The sequence below is a fragment of the Rhea pennata genome, chromosome 20, assembly GCF_028389875.1.
Source record: "Rhea pennata isolate bPtePen1 chromosome 20, bPtePen1.pri, whole genome shotgun sequence".
NCBI lineage: Eukaryota > Metazoa > Chordata > Aves > Rheiformes > Rheidae > Rhea > Rhea pennata.
Window position 1 is genome coordinate 3,947,784 of NC_084682.1, and position 19,037 is coordinate 3,966,820.

The following is a 19,037-nucleotide window of genomic DNA, read 5'->3' on the forward strand; positions in this document are numbered from 1 at the left end:
GTGATGACTTAAGGAGATATGTTTTAGAACAGAGCGACGTGATCCCACCACAAGGAAAAGCTTTCCTCGCTGCAGTTGAAAAATTCAGTTCTTCTGTTTGTTGCCAGCTTTTATTGTGTTTTTGGACTCTCTGTGTCCAAAAGTCCTGTGTGATATCTTGACGTCTTTGGGAGGAGAGGGTTTCTGGTTAGACCTTTTGGTAAATGCATTAAAGTGCAGTTGAAATGCTTCTTACTATAAAAACAATCTAATCTGTTGTTACTGTAGCATGAGCTCTCTGATGGTGACCTGGATGTAGATCTTGCTGGAGAGGACGAGGTAAACCATCTTGATGGCAGCAGCTCTTCGGCAAGTTCAACAGCAACTAGTAACACTGAAGAAAATGATATTGATGAAGAAACTATGTGAGTAACTTCAAAAAATGCTTTCCAGATCATCACCTTGTCTCCCAGGAAATAGTCTTTGTACTGTGGTGGAAACTGACTCATTCACTGTATCACAATGATGTTGTGGGAGGGATTTCAGTGCAATGTGAGGGCTGTTTCCTGTACTGGCAACAATACGCAGTGATATGTTTAACACTAGATGTTGAATTTTGAGGCAGCTAGTTCCTATCTTTTGATTTATTTAGTATATACTCTGTCACTGATGAGTGATAGTCTGTGAAGGTTCTTTCCCAAAACACTTAAGAAGTCTGTTTCTGTACTATCTGACATTTTAACAAAGTAGAGCTTTGGTATTAGAAATTGATGTAGTAGTAGGAAGATAATAACAATGACTGTAAGTTACTTAAATCTTGAGAATTTAAACTTTGTAGTTAAGATAATATCAAATGCTAGGACCTTCAATAAAACATTAAAATGTGTTGTAGTACATACAATTATAAAAGCTTACAGGATCGAATTTTAAAGTCTAGAAATGTATGACGCTTTGACTCTCGATTACTGAGTCAGTCATTTAATTAATGCTCTTTATTTCGTTTAATTTGTGTAGTTTAGAATGTAGAAAATTTTGTCTATGATGCTTCACATTTTTTCAAGAAAAATGCCGTAATGTTTAACAGGAGCTGACAGAAGTTAATAACTACATTCCCCCTTTTCCTCCCCAATCATCTCCTAAGGTCTGGTGAAAATGATGTGGAATATAGCAATAACATGGAGTTGGAAGAAGGAGATCTCATGGAGGATGCTGCTGCTTCTGCTGCTGCTACTTCTGGAGCATCAGGTATGAAAAGCAACCTTCAGAATTTTCATGTGTGTGAAAGGCTGCTGGATTCCTTCCCCTGTTCTTGAAAGCCTCACCAAGCTGTGTTCTGCAGACACCTCTATTTTTGGATCTGCTGCATCATGTAGTGTGTACTGATAATTGCAGTGTAGTGGAAGCATCTCACTGATTCAACCAAAAAAAAAGGGGGGTTGGGGGAGGATCTTCTGGACATACTTATTTAAAAATACTACATAACTTAGGAGTGAAGCTTCTCTGCCTCTTTGAAAACCCTTCCATTCCAGTCAAAAATAGACTGACAAGCAATCTTTACTAGCGTCTGTGGCCTCTGAACATGTGACATGTTCACTTCAGATTTTACAGGGCACCAAAATCTCAAGTTTGTGGAGGGAATGAAGTGCAGACTCATTAAAAGTCAAGTGGGAACAGTTCTTAAATGCAGTAATGAAAAGGTGCTCTAAGATCCCTTGCAGTCTTGAGATGAGCCCAGATTCTGAGCCAGAGGTTAAAACTATTCCCCAGGATTCTGAAAAAATCTATTTTTTGTTCCATTTATGACAAAGATGACCACAAATGAGACAAGAACTGTCATTTATGCTACTGTGGAAGTTTGCTGGTCCTTGCGATTTATGAATTTGAGGAACATGTCTGTTTCTTTCTAGAAGCGTATCATTTAAAGAAGCTGCACAGTGGCTGCAGATACAGTATCTATTTAGGAGATGTTAAAGAGTGATTAACTGCATTTTAAAAGCTAACACAGTATTTTTAATCTCTTCACTTAAGAGAAGCTTCTTGCATTTACCTGCTTGCAGTGTTTTCTAGTTGGAGTGTTAGCAGCGTCGCTTACATTTGTCAGAAGGGAGTTCTACTAAGCTGTCTGATTTACCCAGATCTATTTTCTCTGAAGATTCTCTTGATCTTTCAAGTGTTTCTGCTGCTATTTAACAGAAACATCATAGCACAAAGCAGAAGTTAACTGAAGACCTCTCCTAAATCTAATTTAAAAAAAAAAAGTTAGAATGCTTATGTACATCTCTTTGGAGTAAATGCTCTTTGTATGTTGATTTACGTAAAAAAAATCATAAAGTGAAGTATTCTTTGGTTTTGTTCTGTGAGGCTTTTTAGCTTAAACTTTTATTTAGAAGTGTATCTGATTGCTTTTAGAATGTTCTCAGAATCCAACAATCCATGAAATAATACTGGTTTTGTTAAATTTCTTGGAGTGTTTTCATTCTTACTTTAGATGAAGAATTCAGCTTTTTTGTTTTTTACAGGGTACTGGAGCTTAATGCATCACCTACGTTGTATATATGCACGCTCTTTCTCCATAACTCTTCCTTAGGTACTTGCCATGGCTACACCAATGCAAGTGGAAGATCTTCAAGGCGAGGAGGAAGTACCCTAGGTTCAGCAGCCAGTAGCAGCTTATTAGATATAGATCCCTTAATTTTAATCCACTTGTTGGATTTAAAAGACAGAAATGGTATGGAAAACCTTTGGGGCCTTCAGCCACGTCCACCTGCCTCTCTTCTGCAGAACAGAGGTAATTGTGCTTATGACCTGTGTTTGATGTCTTTCCTTTTAGAAAAGCTATGTATGCATAACATCCCAAGTAACTTGATTCCAACTTGGAGATATCTCTGAGAACACAGTCCCAGAGTTAGAAGCAGATTTTGAAGAGAGGAAAAAAGAATTATAGTCAATCCTTCATTGATAGCTAGACTTTCATATCCTCAGTTGTGCTAGTCAGTATGTTACATCCTACTGCCTGCTTTAACACACTCTTTTTCTTAATGGTTGACCTCAGTTTGGAAGCTACAGATGACTCAGCTAAAACCATAAATGTGCATCAGTGAGGGACTTCTCATCTTTTTGGGGTGATATGACTGAACTGACTGTCTATTTTGTGTATACTGTATTGTAGTAATATAGTTCAGGCAGTTCCTGTAAAAGCCACTGTGGGAGATAAGTGAAAAGCTCTTTTTTGGAAGGTGTTATTATTAAAAGACAAAATAACACAAAACAGCTATCTGCTGAGAAAGCAGTGGCACCTCTCACTTCACACAATTTGTGCACTTAGTGGTTGAGAGTACTAGGAGCATGGCGTATGCTAATAAGAAAATAATACCAGGAATATGGAAAAAGGCATTTGGAACAGAACTAAAAAAATTCACCGAGTAGGCTTGAAAAACAAGTAGAAGGCAAAAGGAATGAAGGTTCAAGGCAGGAAAAAAATAAAGAGCAACAGTGCAAAAACAGGCTATGTAAGCACTTTTGGAAGAAAAATAGATCAGAATGGCGGGAGGAAAAAATAGTGATGCTATTAAAATAACTAAAGATTCTGAAAATTATTTGTTACTCAGGATCTAGCAAGCTAGAACAATAATTAACTTCATGTGCTGCACAAGCAAGAAAACTGGCAACTCTGGCACTCAATTATTGTTGAAGGTCGCGTGTTTCTCTTGTTTTGTTAGTAAAGAATTAAATCAAACATCAGTAATACGTTTATCATAGTTAATATTCATTTGGAGCTAACTGGCCCACTACCACAACAGCCTATTTCAGGTCATTCCAAAACAACTATTTGGTGATTTAAAGATCAGAAGAGAAATAATGGTCTATGTGCTACAAATACATGCTTTCTTTTGCTCCAGCAATGACACTGGCATTACCAGCATCTAAAAGCTTACTCAAACTGTTTGCTTCCTTTTTGATTTTCTTTAAACCCAGTCACAGGAATAGAGTTTCAGCAATAGTCAGGTAGATTGCAGTCAGATGAATTTTCAGCTATGCATAATGCATCTTCCCAGAAATGGAGGTCAGTGCTGTAAGTAAAAAGGGGAAAGCAGCATATGAAGTGTAGGTCTCAACATTGTTTTGCTTGGTTGCTTGGGAAAGGCCTGGGTGGAAGGACCTTAAGAGAGGGCATTGCATTTTTGGCTGTGTTACTCAAGCAAGACTAAGTTATTGGTGTGCTGAATGCATTCCTGGTCATCTTTAACTACTGACTACACAGTTGAAATGGTGTGTTTTGCTGAGTCCTCTTAAGATTTGACTGTTCCCAGAGCGTATTCATCCAAGTAAGAGAAAGCTTCTATTATATTTGGAGTTTGCCAAACTTCACCTCCTAAGGTGAAGTTGCTCTCCTATGAGCCACTTGGATTTACATCTCTGAAACAGCTGAATTTGCAGTAAAGCATTTATAGAATCTGTAACACTTGAAATAGGCATCAAAGTTGATCTACTTGCTGAGTAGCACATAGGCTTGCCCTGGTATTAGCTCTTTGACCTGATCTTGAGGTGTTAGATGCTTAAGAGAATTCCTTCTCTAGTTTCAGATTTCGTTGGGTTCTATGTTAACATGACAGGTTTGTTATATGAGGATTTCATAAAAACTTATATTTAAGAATTGACTGAGCTTGTGAACCTAAGCTTGTCTAACAGTATAGAGTAACTCAGTAATCAGAATTGATGCAGTAGTATCAGAAGTCTTCCTTCTTCCAAAGAGCAGGTTTTGAGTCCTTCTCCCATAACAGGCAAGAAAGGAAATCTGCTGTTTCAGTGACTCTGCAGTACTTGCAACCTAAATATTAACCATACTAGTACAGGAGAATATGTCTTTATCTCTCATTTTTATAACAGAGTGAAAGATTTTTTTTTTTTATAGCTGTTAAAAGTAGATGTGCAGTTTTCTTTGAGATCAATTTTACTCAGTTGGTGTGTTCTTTAACCTTTCCTTTGGTAAAGCGTCATCCTATTCTCTGAAAGATCGAGATCAGCGGAGACACCAGGCAATGTGGCGTGTGCCCCCTGACATAAAGATGCTGAAGAGACTGAAAACTCAGATGGCTGAAGTCCGAAGCAAAATGTCTGATGTAAAAAACCAACTGTCAGAAGTAAGAAGCAGCAATGCTGGCACATGTGATGGACAACCCAGCTTCTTCTCTGTTGAACAGGGTGCTTTAGCTGCCTGTGGAACAGAAAGTTGCAGCAAGTTGCAAGAAATAGGAATGGAACTACTGACAAAGTCTTCAGTTACAAGTTGTTACATAAGGAATTGTAAGTGTGTAGAGAAGGGAGATTTAAATGTCACTCTTATAGATGTCAGTTGTATAAATGGATTATTTATCCAGGCATCTGTAAATAGACCTCTTTGCTCATATTCAAATTCAACCATAAGAATCCAGAAATATAAAACCTTTCAATAAGTAAATGTTTTCTGAAACTCATTTCAGCCTTTTCCAGCAAAAGCACCACAACTTCTGGTCCACAACCACTAGCCTGATGTAGTGAGAATGTTTTGCAGCCCACTGAGTTTAATCCAAAATTGAACTTACTCTATCTGAAGGTCATTTCTTTTTGACTGCTACTCTAAATGCAGCTCATCTGTGAAGCTTAATTCTTGCTGGTGAACAAAATTAATTCCAAACTTACCATATTTTAATAACTTGAAATCTTGCTAAATTTGAGCAAACCAAGGTTCTCTTTGGAGAGCCTTTTGCCTGTTGAAAGGTGACTTCTTTCAAAGCAATGCCAATGTCTATCTGCTCAAATTCTGTCACTGAGAGTCCTGGTAGCAGAATAGGTAAGCCAGCGTGGAATCTTTTGAGGTTCCGTTCAAGGTTGTGCAAGTGCCCTTTTTTGCTTATGCTCCTGAATAAAGGCACAAATGATTGTCAATCCTCCCTTGCTTCCTGTTGCCTGGGGAGATACTGCTCCAGCCTTCTGTGTTTTGATTCAAGTTATTGCTTGCTGTTTTGGAACCAAGATTAATAAGAAATCTATTGCAGACTGAAGAACTGATAGAGTAGTTTTTTTCTTCTTCTGCATCCACTTCAAAATGTACCTCCAAAACAGGCTTTTACTGGACTTGCAAAAATCTTACTTTGCTTTTCATTACTTTCATAAAACAGAGAATTCCTGCTCTGGTGGTACACATTCAGAGGAAAAATAGTTGTGTGTTTAAAGTTTGGAAACTTGAAGAGTGCCATCAATAAACCAGGAAGGATCAAGCCGCTTCATTGGAAGCGCTAGTTTTGTGTTGTGTGGATAAATTCCTCATCCTGTGAAGGTTACTAAGGCACTGCGCAGCCTCCTGGATCTGCAGCAGAATGAGAGGAATGTACAGTAGTGTTCTATAAAACTCCCGTTGCAGCCTGTCAGCTCTGTGGGGTGCGGGAGCAGCAGAACTTAGTGTTTCACTGTTTCAGTTACCACTTCTCCATTCCTGTCTGAAATGCATGTGTAACTATGGCTGAAGCCGTCTGGATGACGGGTGCCTGGAGGATCTCTTACTGTACAGCATGCATATGTTACTTGTACAATCTTGACAGTGACCCAAACTAGTTGAGCTCCTTTTCTCTAGCCTGCATCTTTGATAGGAAGAGTGTGAAAGGAATTTTGTGCAGGACTGGGAGTCAGTGAGGAATGAGACTAATCTGGTATCCAGAAAAGAGAAAGTAGCTCATATAGCTTAACTTCACCTAAAACAAGCATGAAAACAGAATGCTGCACCCTTATCACATGTTAAAATATTTTTGCAGCTGCAAGTAAGAAAAGTAATTCACCCAAACCTGTTCGGTGTGGAGCAGCAGGAGCTCTGTCTCTGCGAAGAGCTATGGACAGTGGGGATGGTAATCTTCGTTCAAAGGGCGATGGTCAAACTTCCGAAGGTAAACGAGGTCGTCTTTGCACGTGTGATGTGATGCATCTTACTGTCTGTACAAAGCTCTTCAGGAAGTCGTTTACTTGGCAACAGACTGAAGTTTCCCTGAAACTTGACTAGGTCCTTTCTCAAGTATAATTAGCGTTACTGCACCTATGGAGATCTTTGATAGTTAATTTGCTGTAGAGCAGTGCTGCACAGAAGACTTACCAGTAGAATATAAAAGTATGTGTTGTATGTCACTTCTGGTCTTACTCTAGGTGTTTTAGGAGCTACACTTGTGGTAAAAAGGGACAGATGCAGTGTACTGACCCAGGCTTAAATTGATTTGACTTAAAGGGAAGTCAAGAAAACCGATAAATATGATGACAGTATTGTGTGATGTCACTGCTCCTGAGTTTTACAGTGCACTTCCTTGAGTGGTAATGAAATTAAACACCTAATACAGGAATTGGTATTCTGCCCCTGTAAATGCAAGTGCTCAGTGAAGTTACCGGATGTCACAATTCTTTTCTTGTATGCTGAACAGATGCAGCATGCCTGAGTGAGATACTGGAACACAACAGGGAGGCGCAGAGGGAAGCAGCAAGCTTTGTGCCTAGTTTCACCACTTTCTGTGACTAGAAAGGCTGCGTTAGTGCAGTCAGACAACTCTGTTTTCTGTAACTCCAGACTTGGTGAAGAGGGTGTCTCTATTGCTAGAAGATACATTTCAGCTGCACAACTTGGGGAAGGATATCCTGACATCTCCCAAGATGGCAGCTGTGACAGACACTGTGTGTGTGCTTCGGAGCATATGTGAAGTGATTTTTGTTGCTCGGACAGTGACTTAAAAATCTAAGGTTTTAAGAGCGAGAGTGGGGATGGTGTGCTTGTACATACATGCGCTTGGAACTTAACTGGTGATATAAAACAACTGCATGTTTAGCATATAAAATAAAACTGGACGTGCTTTGAGCTGCTTTTCCTGTCTTCTCAGGTGGCGTTGGAAGTTCCAAGTCAAGCAGCAGACATAACTCTCCGAGGCCCCTGAGCAGCGGTAATGCTTCTGAGGCACTGCCGAAGCCCGAGGACAGACCTTGTGAAGGTTCGGATTCCGACGTGGGAGTTTCTGGCCTAAATGGCTTAGCTGCTATAGAGAAGGCCAGAAAAGTTGGAGCTTTAGGGTAAGGGTTTGGGGGCAGTTGGGGATGGTTTTTGTTTGACTCTTGTTTTCCCTCTTGTTCTTTCCTCCCCCAGTTCCCTTGGTCTAGAAAGAAAATAACCAAGCTACTAAAGCCAGTGCCAGGTGCTTGCAGCAAGGAAGAGAAATTACTTTGAAGTTTATTTGGTTGCTGTTCCCTCTGGATATCAATTTTTGGCTTTATAACTAGGTTACAAGTCCTTTATGTGCTGGGTTCCTTTTTTTTATTGTTCTTTGGGATTTTTTTTGAATTTTGATCAGCGGTAGATGTAGTTTGCTACTTTGATTTGAAAGGCAGCCTTTGCTTGTTTTGCCACTGTTCCTTACCACATGTTCTCTTAAAAGAAAGGTTATAACTATTGATTTTCTCCTTAAGAGAGAGTTTTTCACTGTGATTCCACTTTTCACAGTGACTGAAATAGCTTAGTTAGCCAACAGGCAGCTAAAGAGCAATGGTGTACTGGGTTTTTTTGTTTGTTTTTTATTTTGTTTTTTTTGTTCCTCTTAATAGCAGTTCTCACCATCTTTGGAAAACACTCATAAACTTCTCCAGTCTTTTTTATTTTTTAGGATCTTAAGTTTTTGCAAGTTAATTAAAACTGGATGTTGAGTTGGTGACTTAAGCAGACACGCAAGAGACTTGAGTGAAACTAGATGTGGTACTAAAAGGAGCTGTCTTCCTAGCTCAACTAAATCTTTAATAAGCTTTTCTGTGTGTCTCCTAAATTCTTTCTTAAGACCGAATTCTAAAGGATGTCGCACAGAGGGAACCCACTCAGCTGATCTGGAGAACGGCTTGGAAACTGGTGAACTGCAGGGCATGCTTTCTGAAGGTGCTTCAGCTGGGGCCGAGGAAGGTAAATCAAACGTGGTAGATTGTAAACGTAGCGTTACAACGCTTCAGTCTATGATCATCCCTTTTTGTAATGCAAATAGCTTGGTGGGGAAGGAAAAAAAATGTTTCCGTGGTTGTTAACTTTGTTACAACACTTGGCAGCTGTAGTATAATGAGGAGAGAATCTTTCTGTCCCACTGCTATCTGTGGAGAAATAGTGATGTTGTGATACAGTAGGAGTTTGAAGACCTAGCAGATAATGGTGTAAGAGGCCATCTCTTTCTTTGGACTGCTAGCTGCTTTTCCTGCTTCTAATGGCCACATCTTTGCTTTGCTGTTCAGTTGCATGGCGTTGAAAATAATTTTTCTTATCTAATTATAGTCAGTGACCTTGGCTTTTCTTAAACCTTCTGCCGTCAGGGGCAAACCACAGTGCAGGAGTGGAAGTAGTTACCACTAGAATCTCTCTGATGTCTTGTTTGTATCTAGCTTTGTGGTACGTAAGCCAGTTTCCTTAGACATTTGGAGGAAACTTCCCCCCTCCCTTCTTGTATCCTTTGCAGGCTGGAAAAAATATTATTGCCTTTCTTTTTGAAAGTCCACGTAGAAGAGTTTTTCTTATCTTGCTAAAACTCTCCTGCCTCCCACCCCTGCACTAATTTGAATTTCAATGACTGAATTGTAGCGCAAAGCCTATATTAAGGTGCCAGCATCCATCTCTATCTGCAGTGTGCAATATTGTGTAGGAGTTGGCATTTACAGAAGGTCTCTCAGTGACAAAACTGAATTTCTGCTCTTAGTCACTGCAGCGTGATCGTGATGTGCTCCTGCAGTTCTCCTGTTACAGCAGAGAGCCTAATAGGAAAATGTTTTTAAAACTGAAATACTTCATTGTTAAAAACACCAGGAAACAAATATTACAATTATTTTCCTTTCAGAGAAGAAAAATTACAGTAGAGTTGGCATCTCACTTAGCCCCTTACTTTCTTTCAACAGCGACCATCAGCTCTTAGGAAATAAAAGAACAGAGCAAATCCCTTCAGTCATCCACAACACTGTGCAGATGGGTGAATTTTTGACTGGTGTCGATGCATACTTGAGTTGTGACAAAACAAAAGAAGCTGCCTTGATTCACTACAGCTCTAGTTAGCTTTTAGGAAAAGCCTGTTATGCTTAAGTGGGAGACTTAACAGAATATTGCAGCTTGCAGGATCTGGCAGGTACATCTGCTTAAACGGTCGCATCATCTATCGAAAAAGCATTTTTTTTTTCTGCCCTACCTGTAGGGGTGGGCTGAGGGGCTGGCTGAGGAGTGCAGCTCAAGCAAGAATAAACTGCAGATACTGAAGTTCCAGCTAACTGTAGCTAGAACTACTCCTCTTGAGCTGAGCTGCACAGCAAAATTAGACTGAATGTTCTGTTGAATTCCTTAGAGCTTTGGTAAATACATTTAGCTTTAAATGTGCTTTCTCTCTCTTTGTCTTGCCAGCTTTTGGTATTTGATATTGGTCTTAACTCTTAAACATGGAAAAAGTTGAACACTTGAGCTACACAAATCTCACTACCATAATTTTTGCTTCGTGGGGTTTTTTTTGTTTGTTTTGGTTTGGCTTCTTTTTTTTGCAGCTGGGGTATGTCAGAAGCATGTCCTTCATCTCCTACCAGGAATGAGCAGTGATAGTGACATTGAATGTGACACAGAAAATGAAGAGCAGGAGGATGCCACCTCCACTTCAGAGGGATTTAACCATGCCTTCCCTGTCCAGTCCTCAAGCGAAGGTAGAATTGATTGCGTGCGCACATCTCCAAATGCTTTAGGCTTGCCTGGGTGCTCTTATGAATATAGAACATTGTCAAAGCTGAGATTACTAGTGGTGCTATGTAGGTATTAAAACTCAATCAGGAGCCAGTGAGATTTGGAACTCTTCTCTTGGGTTTCTAATTAAAAATAGATCAGAACACGAGAGGGAACTCTTCCTAGCCTTGAGAAGTCAGTTTAGGATAGTCTCCCAGAGGAGATGTTGGAAAACCCATAGCTCTTGTTCTTCGAGTTGGAACTCCCTGCTTATCCTAATCTGCACTGTACGTAAGTAGGCTAACTTCAGGGAGGTAACCACACTGCCTTAGCTGCATCTTAATTGACAGGAATGTGCTTTGAGCAGTTCCGTTTAAAAACTCATTTAATGTTTCTTTTGAAAAGGTTTAACCTTATGATCAAGTTAAAAGCTTGAAGGTGACTGCTGATGCTGCATGAAGTTAACTTTTGGCCTGAACAACTGTCCCATGCTGCATTAGCAGGATGGCCTAGCAACTCAGCTCAGTGATTTGTTTGCTGTTTAGTGCTTGCTGCAGACACTAGCAAGAACTTCATAACTCATCAGAAAAATCAAACATCACTCATTTCTCTGCTTGACTAAGTATTTTGATTTAAAAACCCTAGAACAGTCTTAATTCAGAATCAAGCATATCATGTATCTGCACGTTAGGAGTGAAGTACAACACAAAGTGGGGCCTGCAGGTCACGGACCTTTAACTTGCTGTTTTGGATGTTTTGGATGCTTACCTAGTAAAAGTTATTGGGTTTGTTTGGTTTTTTTTTTCAGCCTTAGAGCGATGCTCAGTATTTCCAGAGGGTGATCAAGTAGGTCCTGATGATCTCAGCTTTGTTACTGGAGAAGACAGCACCAGGTAATTCTAAATGTTTGTCTTAGCTAGGGTCTGAGATGACTGTAACCCCAGAGATGCACATTTCCCTTATTGCTCCCCAAGTTGAAGAGATTAAAGGAACCATTTACCTCACTGAGAGTGGGCAGATGGACGTTTGTAGAGTCTAACGTGTGGCAATCTCCCACCAGGAGATTCGTGGCAGGTAGATAGGTGAGTTGCTGGTCTACTTTCTTATGGCTGATGTGCATCTTCAAGACCATTGTATTTTCTGAATTTTTAAAGCACTTTAGAAATCACATAGTGCTGAAGAAGGACTGGTTGAGGCTTGTGTGCTCATGTAATTAAAACTCTTCATTTTAAGTAGCTGGTTTGAAATTTCAAAAGTTAAGGTCATATCTGCTTGAAGCTATAGAACTGCTCTAATGTGAGGGTGTTCAACAAAAGCTGACTTTCTTTGGACCAGATAGAGAACTGACCGGGTGCCTGAAGACTGGCCGGCTTGCGTTCCTGGGAAGAGGCGCGTTGTTCGTTGGAGCTTAGTCCAAGGCTCCTGGTTTTGGTTGTGTGCACACTCCATTCTGTCCAGGACCATTGTGCAGTACTGCTACAGTCATCTTTAACCTGTCACTGGAGCAAAGCCTTATAGTAAAGGCCGCATTCCTGCTGGCTCTGCCAGACTCAGATGCACATGCTCTGAAAAAATGTCCAAAAGGTGCTGCAGCCCTATTTCAAGATGTTTGTCCTATTATGTCATGAGAATAACAGAGAATGTGTGAATGTTCTTATTTTTAATGCAATGAACTGATTGTATAAGACTGCTGAATCCCACAGATACAACGGTTTGAAAGTTGGGGTAAGGCAGTTGGCATGAAAGTTGTTTTCCTCAGTCTGTAAGGTGGACCAACTGAACACATTGCCAAACATTTTGCCACTGTGCATTGCGTTTTGAGCTGCTAAACTACTTGTTGAAGCTATGATGAAAGCTGAATCGCTGGTTATTGAAAAAGCATGAATAACTGTAACTTATAGTTGTTCTTGTCTCAGCTGACTGTACTTAAGTTCATTTTTGTATGAATGTTCCACAGTAAGTGCTGTACAACTCATAGTTTAAAACTGTTTGCACTTTGTTAATAAAATGAGTGGTGAAAGCTGGTGTGAAATTTTAGACATTCAAGTGTAAGTAAGTAAAATGCTAGAGAATGCCTGTTCAGGTAAGTAATACACTGCTACCAAGCTTGACTTAGTTTTTAGTACTGAATTGCTGAACTTCCTGACTGCTTACAGGCTGTCTCCTGCCAGAATATATTGCCTTTTTCAATGAAACAGCTTAAATCCATCTGGGCTTTTTAAAGCCACTTTAGTAACAGTTAGACCAAATGCCTAACTAACTGGTGTACACTCAGATAAAGCTGCACTTTATGATACTGAGTTGTGACAGCGTTTACTGTTTTACAGGGCTGCGTGTTGATCATTACACACAGTTAACAGTAATCACAGAGCTGCTGCCTCAACACTTGCAGCAGCATCTCTTAATAGGAGGCTCAAGCTGAAGGAAACTATTTTAGTCGCGTTACCTACTCTGAGTTTAATGTCCAACCTTTGCAGGGACCAGAGCAGGTACCATCATGCTTTGCATACCTGATAAAAAAATAATACACTACCCGTGTTTAAACAAGATGTCGGTAAACAGGCTTGGAAGCCTAATTTACATTAATTAATTTATACTGAAACTGGTCCTAAAAGTGACAAAACCATAGCATCAAGTTCCTTTTCTGACTGTAAAGCAGATTATACAAGGGCTGCAATAGGCCTTCTTATTCCCAGCTACTGTTATCATACAACTCCATGCCAGAGTCACGTTTTGTTATGCATCAAGCAAAGGAAATCTGCTTTTACCACAGAAAGACAATACAGATGTTGATTGCTATCTTTTTTAGGTTATAAATAAACAGAGTATCTGAAATGTTTTAAATTACTGTTTTATTAAGATGTTGGTAAAACTTCAACAGTTTTTCTGTATAAACAGAGTTCATAAATAAAAAATGGATGACTAATACATGATAATAACTAAAGTCATATATGAACTGTAGAACAAGGTTGCAAATGGAAAAGTCCCAACACTGTTAAATGATTAGCTTTAATTTTTTTACTTCATAAAGAATGTTAGTTTCATGAAACTAAGATAATACGGATATTTTAACAGGAGCACCCAGTGTAGCAACCAACAACGCACCTGGCTATCTACACAAGTACTCATTTAGGAGAAGTACTCAGGCTGATCTCAGCCAACTTTCACTATTCTTGTTTCAAAATACCTTGTAGAGCACAGGAGAGGAAAAAACAACAGCCTCACAAAATGCAATTGTGACATACAAGAGTTGTACTAAACCCTCACAGGTGGGAGTTTTCTTTAGTTTTAATGCTGGCAAGTATAGTGCGATCATCTGATAAAATACCTGTCCTTTTCCAGTCACCGTTAAAGTCAGAGGTTGTGTTATGCTTCATTACTTATTGCACGTGATACAAGGGTAGAAAATTTTGTTCCTGTTGCAAGGAGGATATGAATTAAAGAAAGATTGCCCTAAATTATAGGCATGAACAAAGCTGCAGTATCCCCCTTCAATGGCTTTGTCTATGTGACTAGTGCTGAGTGAATAATTGTGCTAAAACAGCCACTAATTTAGATCAGTCTCTCTCTCTCTCCCTCTCTTGCTCTTTCTTTTTTTTAAAAAACAAAAAAAAAAAAAAAAAAAGAACATTGCCAGGGTAGGGTTATTTAGTGGAAAGAGAGTGGACCTGAACTACAGCAGTCATGCCTATAAACATGGAACTCGTTATGCCTCATCCTCTCTGCCCGTAGGACAACGCATTTCTCACTGACACACAGTGTTCCAAAAACAGAGCGGAGTTTCTATGACAATGTACCACTATAAATGTGGCATAAGTTAAAGTCTGCTTAGACATTGTCCTTCAGTGTTATAATGCAATCTAAATTAAATACTGAATGATTTTAACTTGCAAGGACAATTGATGGCACTTGTAGGTTAAAAAAGTTATATACATGTGTTTCCACCCACCTTTAGTGCAAATTGAAATGGGTTAACAGCTCCCTGGTCTGGTGCTATACTGCTCTCTGCAACGCGGACATTCCTCAGAGTTGTACATTTAAAAAGTGTACACAGGAAACTATTAGAGTGGGGATTGAATGAATCCCTCTACTACTCACAGTGAATAGCTTACGAGCAAGTTTTGAGCAGCTTCAGACAAACAACCTGAAGACCATTTCTCAAAACCAACGCAATTAAAAAAAAAAAAAATCACTACCTACCTTCCTAGTTCTGCAAACACGTTTAACACGTAAACTGAAACTGATGCGGGCTGTGTTAACGTGAAAAAGGGATACTTCAGCTCTTTATTGGAAAGATGGGTTGTACAAATTTCACCACCACTAAGATACACAATAAAAATACAAACCACAGGTCACAGACTGAATCTTGGTATCAACAATTAATAAATACAATTAGATACTTTTATATTAGCCTAAAATTTTTACATTGTCACTTGATAGACAATAAAAGTACAAGATACAGAACATTTAGATACCATTAGAGGGGTATTATTGCTTACGTTAGCAAGCAGCAAGTAAGGGCACAGGATCTTGAACTGAAGAGAACTACTTCCTATCACCAGTGGCATTAAGAGAAAACACTGCATTTCACAAAGCACTGCTTTTTTGTCTAGTGTGTAGAATTAAGAGCAGCATATATCAGACCAATAACCACTACTTTTAATAGTATAGAACTTTAAAGGACTTACTTACCTTACAAATGGTTCCTATCTACTCTATAAATACGCATTTAGTGAAAAAATGAACACTTGCTATCTATACAGTGTTTTACCTGACCACACTGGAACTACGATGGTAAATTTTTCTCCTAGCAAGATAAATGTTATGAGTACCAGAATTACCATTCATGAAGTCACACCTAAAAAGCTATATCCTTCCCAAAACAGCACACATGCAGTCCAGTGCTCTTCAACTATTCCTGCAGACTGGGAAGAAGTTTATCATCCATAACATCTTTTCAGTCTTATTTACTCATACAAAGAATTGCACTTACACCACATTTCTTTCAGAAGCATGACTGTCAACGAGAAGATGGACTTTCAATGCATCATTATTACTGTGAATAATTTAAAATAAAGGCACCACAGCGATGCCTTCAGAATTGCGTTCCACTGTTTCATGATTTCTCAAATTTCCGTAGTAAATCTGACTTGGAACGTATGCTGCATTTAAAGAGAATGTTGACAACAGCTAAGGCTTAATAAGATGACAGGTAAGACCAATGATCCCAAAGGATTAAAAAAAAAAAAAAAAGTCTCAAAAGATCAAAGGAATCTAAAGCCACACTTCAACTCCGGTTACTCATAAAGCCTTTTGCTATTCATCAAATTGCTTTTAAAATAGTGCATCAAAATATTAGAAGAAGCAGAAATTGGCAGAATTCAAACCTTACCGTCACTCATTATGTTGAATAATCTCCTGACTACTTAATATTAAAATACTTTGCAAATTCTAGCTACACACTAATACTGATACTAAATTGTTACTGCTAAAATGATATAATGGTGCAATAAATGCCTGTGAAGAATTATTTTATTCATACTCCTCCAAATGCCATATTGTAACAAATAGTAGTAACAGGATGTGTATTTAGTGGAACTGACTGGTCTCTGACGGGAAGAGTCTGCCTACTTACGTTCTAATTTACTGCACCTTTGAGAGCTTAACATCACCTCGAGTAGGAGAAAGCTGGTGGGTTCTGTGTGTGTCTGGTTTTGTTTGTTAAGTAATGCTCTGCTTGTCAAAATAAAGGGCAGCTGACATTCCTCACTTTTCTTCATGAATCCAAGTTTAACTAAAGCGAAGCTCTGGATTGTCGGTGAATTTTACCATCCCCACTAAACCCAAAGCACATCCGCTGTTCATCTGCATCAGGGCATTCCCATTCCCTTTGGATTGCTTTAGCAGCCTTGCATCTATTTTTAGACATTCTGGAAAACATCAAAATGCAGCAATAACGCTGCTACAGAGGCAGCATCTTGCCATCCTCAACACTACAACTTTATATTAAATTATGCCTTTGCCACCTAGAAATCTTTACCAAAAACAAGCAGCTCACCAAATTGCTCATTATTCCTAGCAAGCAGTTCTCCAGTTTGACTGGTTTAGTGACAGTAGTATTGTACTGGACATCTCCACAGACTTGGTTTCTTTAAAGACCTGAGATGGAAGTTATGGTGGAAAGAGGTTGGCTTGAAGCATTAAGCACAATCATGTTAGATTAAAACTAATTAAAAACAGTTTTCTAAACTGACAAACAAGAAAAATGCCACTAAAAGCACCAGAGAGATACGAAATCCCTGTACACTGCACCTCTAGCCATAGGAAATAATTTTTTTAAGCTACAAAAAACAGTTTTCTTCATATTCCACATTTTATGTTACATGAAAAAATACGTAAATTATGACTATGTACCTCAATCAGAGTTTGAGAACAGAGTAACAGGAGCTTAGTTTGTCCATTCCTAAGTTACCTGGTAAAATCTTGTATGGCTTTTAGTCTTTTACCTGCAAAATGGATGCAATTTTCTAATTCATCTTAATATTAGCCTGAAATAAACCGGAAGGAAAACAAACAAACAAAAAAACCCACAACCTGGATTTCTATGGAAACTTCCCCCCCACTCTAAAAAATCTGGCTGTTCTAAAACAATCTTTCTGTAAGTATTGCTCCATAGACTCAGGCAGGTTCAACTTTCTGCGTTTCTGAGGACTGTTCCCTAACAGTGTCTGTTCACGTGAACCAGCTAGCCAGCTTTCACTAGTGAATGTGACTAGATACTTATGTGTGCAGGCGGCTGGGTGGCTGTGGCATTGCTTAAGGTGGCACCACCAGTAAATTTTATTGAAACAACTACATTTGTTAATTCCTAGATCTATTTACACAAGAGTTGAGCTTTGCAGGGGATTGTAATACACACGGTTCTGAAATGCCCACCTTTTTTTCACTTTCTGATGATGCCAGTATTATTTTGGGAATGTCTGTTCTAGGTATCTAAGGGGGAACACAAGGGAGACTATTAAATCTTACAGCGTTGATGAAGGTATAAATCTGGTATACAATTACTTTGTCTTCGCATCAAGAACCTGCTCTTACTGTAAGCGTTATGACTAGCCAGCCTCCAGCACGGGGAGCATCTTACCGACAACGTCGTGTTACCATGGTCTCGGACAGGCAAGAACAGACTTGATCCTTCTGTGTGGAAAAGCTCACGAGCCAAGAGCAGCATGCGAAACTTTGGTTTGAACCTGGCTCCTCGTTGCCTCTTCCCGTTACAGAGACGCAAGTGCGAAAAAGCAGAAGCTCGTTTCCCCAGGGATTTGAACTGTTCATCTTCCAGCCCAAAAAAGATGGGGGAGAAACTCTCCACCCTGTAGATGTTTTGCCCTGCAGAACCCAAACTAAGAGGAGCGTTGTACTCCCTGGGGTCACTTTGTCCATAGACTGATGACGTGGTGCTCTCTGGTGATTTGTTCTTCACTGTTAAACCACTAATCAAATTCACACTCTTTGGTATGCCAGGACTAAACACTTGAATTGGTGGCAAATATTTGGCACTCTTAGGTTCACTTGTTTCTGTGTTTGTCAGGTCTAAGTAGCCTTGATCATCAAACAGGTTAATACTGGACCCTGTGCTGAGGCTAGTTCTATCAGTGAAGGAATCGACTCGTCCTTCGTAGCCTAGATCTGCAGGTGCCGAGCACTGGTGTTGGGGCCACGGCCGTTTGCAGTCTCCGTGGTTTTCCTTATCTTCCCCACTGTCTTCTTGCCCACCTTGAAAAGAATTCTCTGTCCAGTCCGATTCCTCACTAACATTGACTGCTGCATTCATGTCCCTGAGAAATACCACAATGACAGTAATGTTGTCGCTGGAACCAGCATCCCGAGCGGATGCCACTAATTTATGTGCTACCATGCTGCTGTCCCCGTTGTTCTCCTTTAGATGGTCAGCCACCACTTTCACTGCCTCATCAGGATTGACTGTGTCATAGAAGCCATCGCAGGCTAAAATGAGGTAGTCTTCAGAGCCATCTAGCACAGTGGAGGCAGAGTCTGCATCCCCACAGATATATGGCTTGTGCTCAGCATCCCCTGGGGAAAGACAACACGAAGATATACAAGACTTCGAGTTCACACTTGCACTATCTAGGAGCCCTTTTATTAACACAGTATGGAGCCTCTTCCCCAAAGTACAGAAATGATTTGAAGCAGCCCCTCAAAATGTAGCAAAAATGTAGAGGTCATTGTTCATCATTACATCTTCAGCTGCTTTTCAGGTTTTGAGAAAGTGAAAGTTTAAATTGAAAAACGAGGATTAGAAAATAATTAAAATCTG

At 39.6% G+C, this 19,037-nt stretch overlaps 2 protein-coding genes across 10 annotated transcripts in view; one reads left to right on the forward strand and one right to left on the reverse strand.

The window, feature by feature from the left end:
* Positions 1 to 12,722, forward strand: part of TRIM37 (tripartite motif containing 37) — a 30,921-nt gene extending 18,199 nt beyond the window's left edge. For 2 of the 9 annotated variants that reach the window (XM_062592863.1, XM_062592868.1), the window contains 10 exons: positions 268 to 404; positions 1,121 to 1,224; positions 2,567 to 2,767; positions 4,972 to 5,283; positions 6,768 to 6,896; positions 7,869 to 8,055; positions 8,811 to 8,929; positions 10,534 to 10,686; positions 11,511 to 11,595; positions 12,042 to 12,722. In XM_062592863.1, the coding sequence (XP_062448847.1) occupies positions 268 to 404; positions 1,121 to 1,224; positions 2,567 to 2,767; positions 4,972 to 5,283; positions 6,768 to 6,896; positions 7,869 to 8,055; positions 8,811 to 8,929; positions 10,534 to 10,686; positions 11,511 to 11,595; positions 12,042 to 12,114 (1,500 nt within the window). In that variant the 3' untranslated portion in view covers positions 12,115 to 12,722. The other 7 variants (XM_062592866.1, XR_009960469.1, XR_009960471.1 and 4 more) reach the window with 7 other exon arrangements.
* Positions 12,723 to 13,557: 835 nt separating this feature from the next.
* The window catches only part of PPM1E (protein phosphatase, Mg2+/Mn2+ dependent 1E), a 68,633-nt gene continuing 63,153 nt past the window's right edge, over positions 13,558 to 19,037 (reverse strand). Inside the window, exon 7 of the mRNA XM_062592869.1 lies at positions 13,558 to 18,793. Coding sequence (XP_062448853.1) covers positions 17,721 to 18,793 — 1,073 coding nt within the window. The 3' untranslated portion in view covers positions 13,558 to 17,720. The remainder of the gene's footprint in view (positions 18,794 to 19,037) is intronic.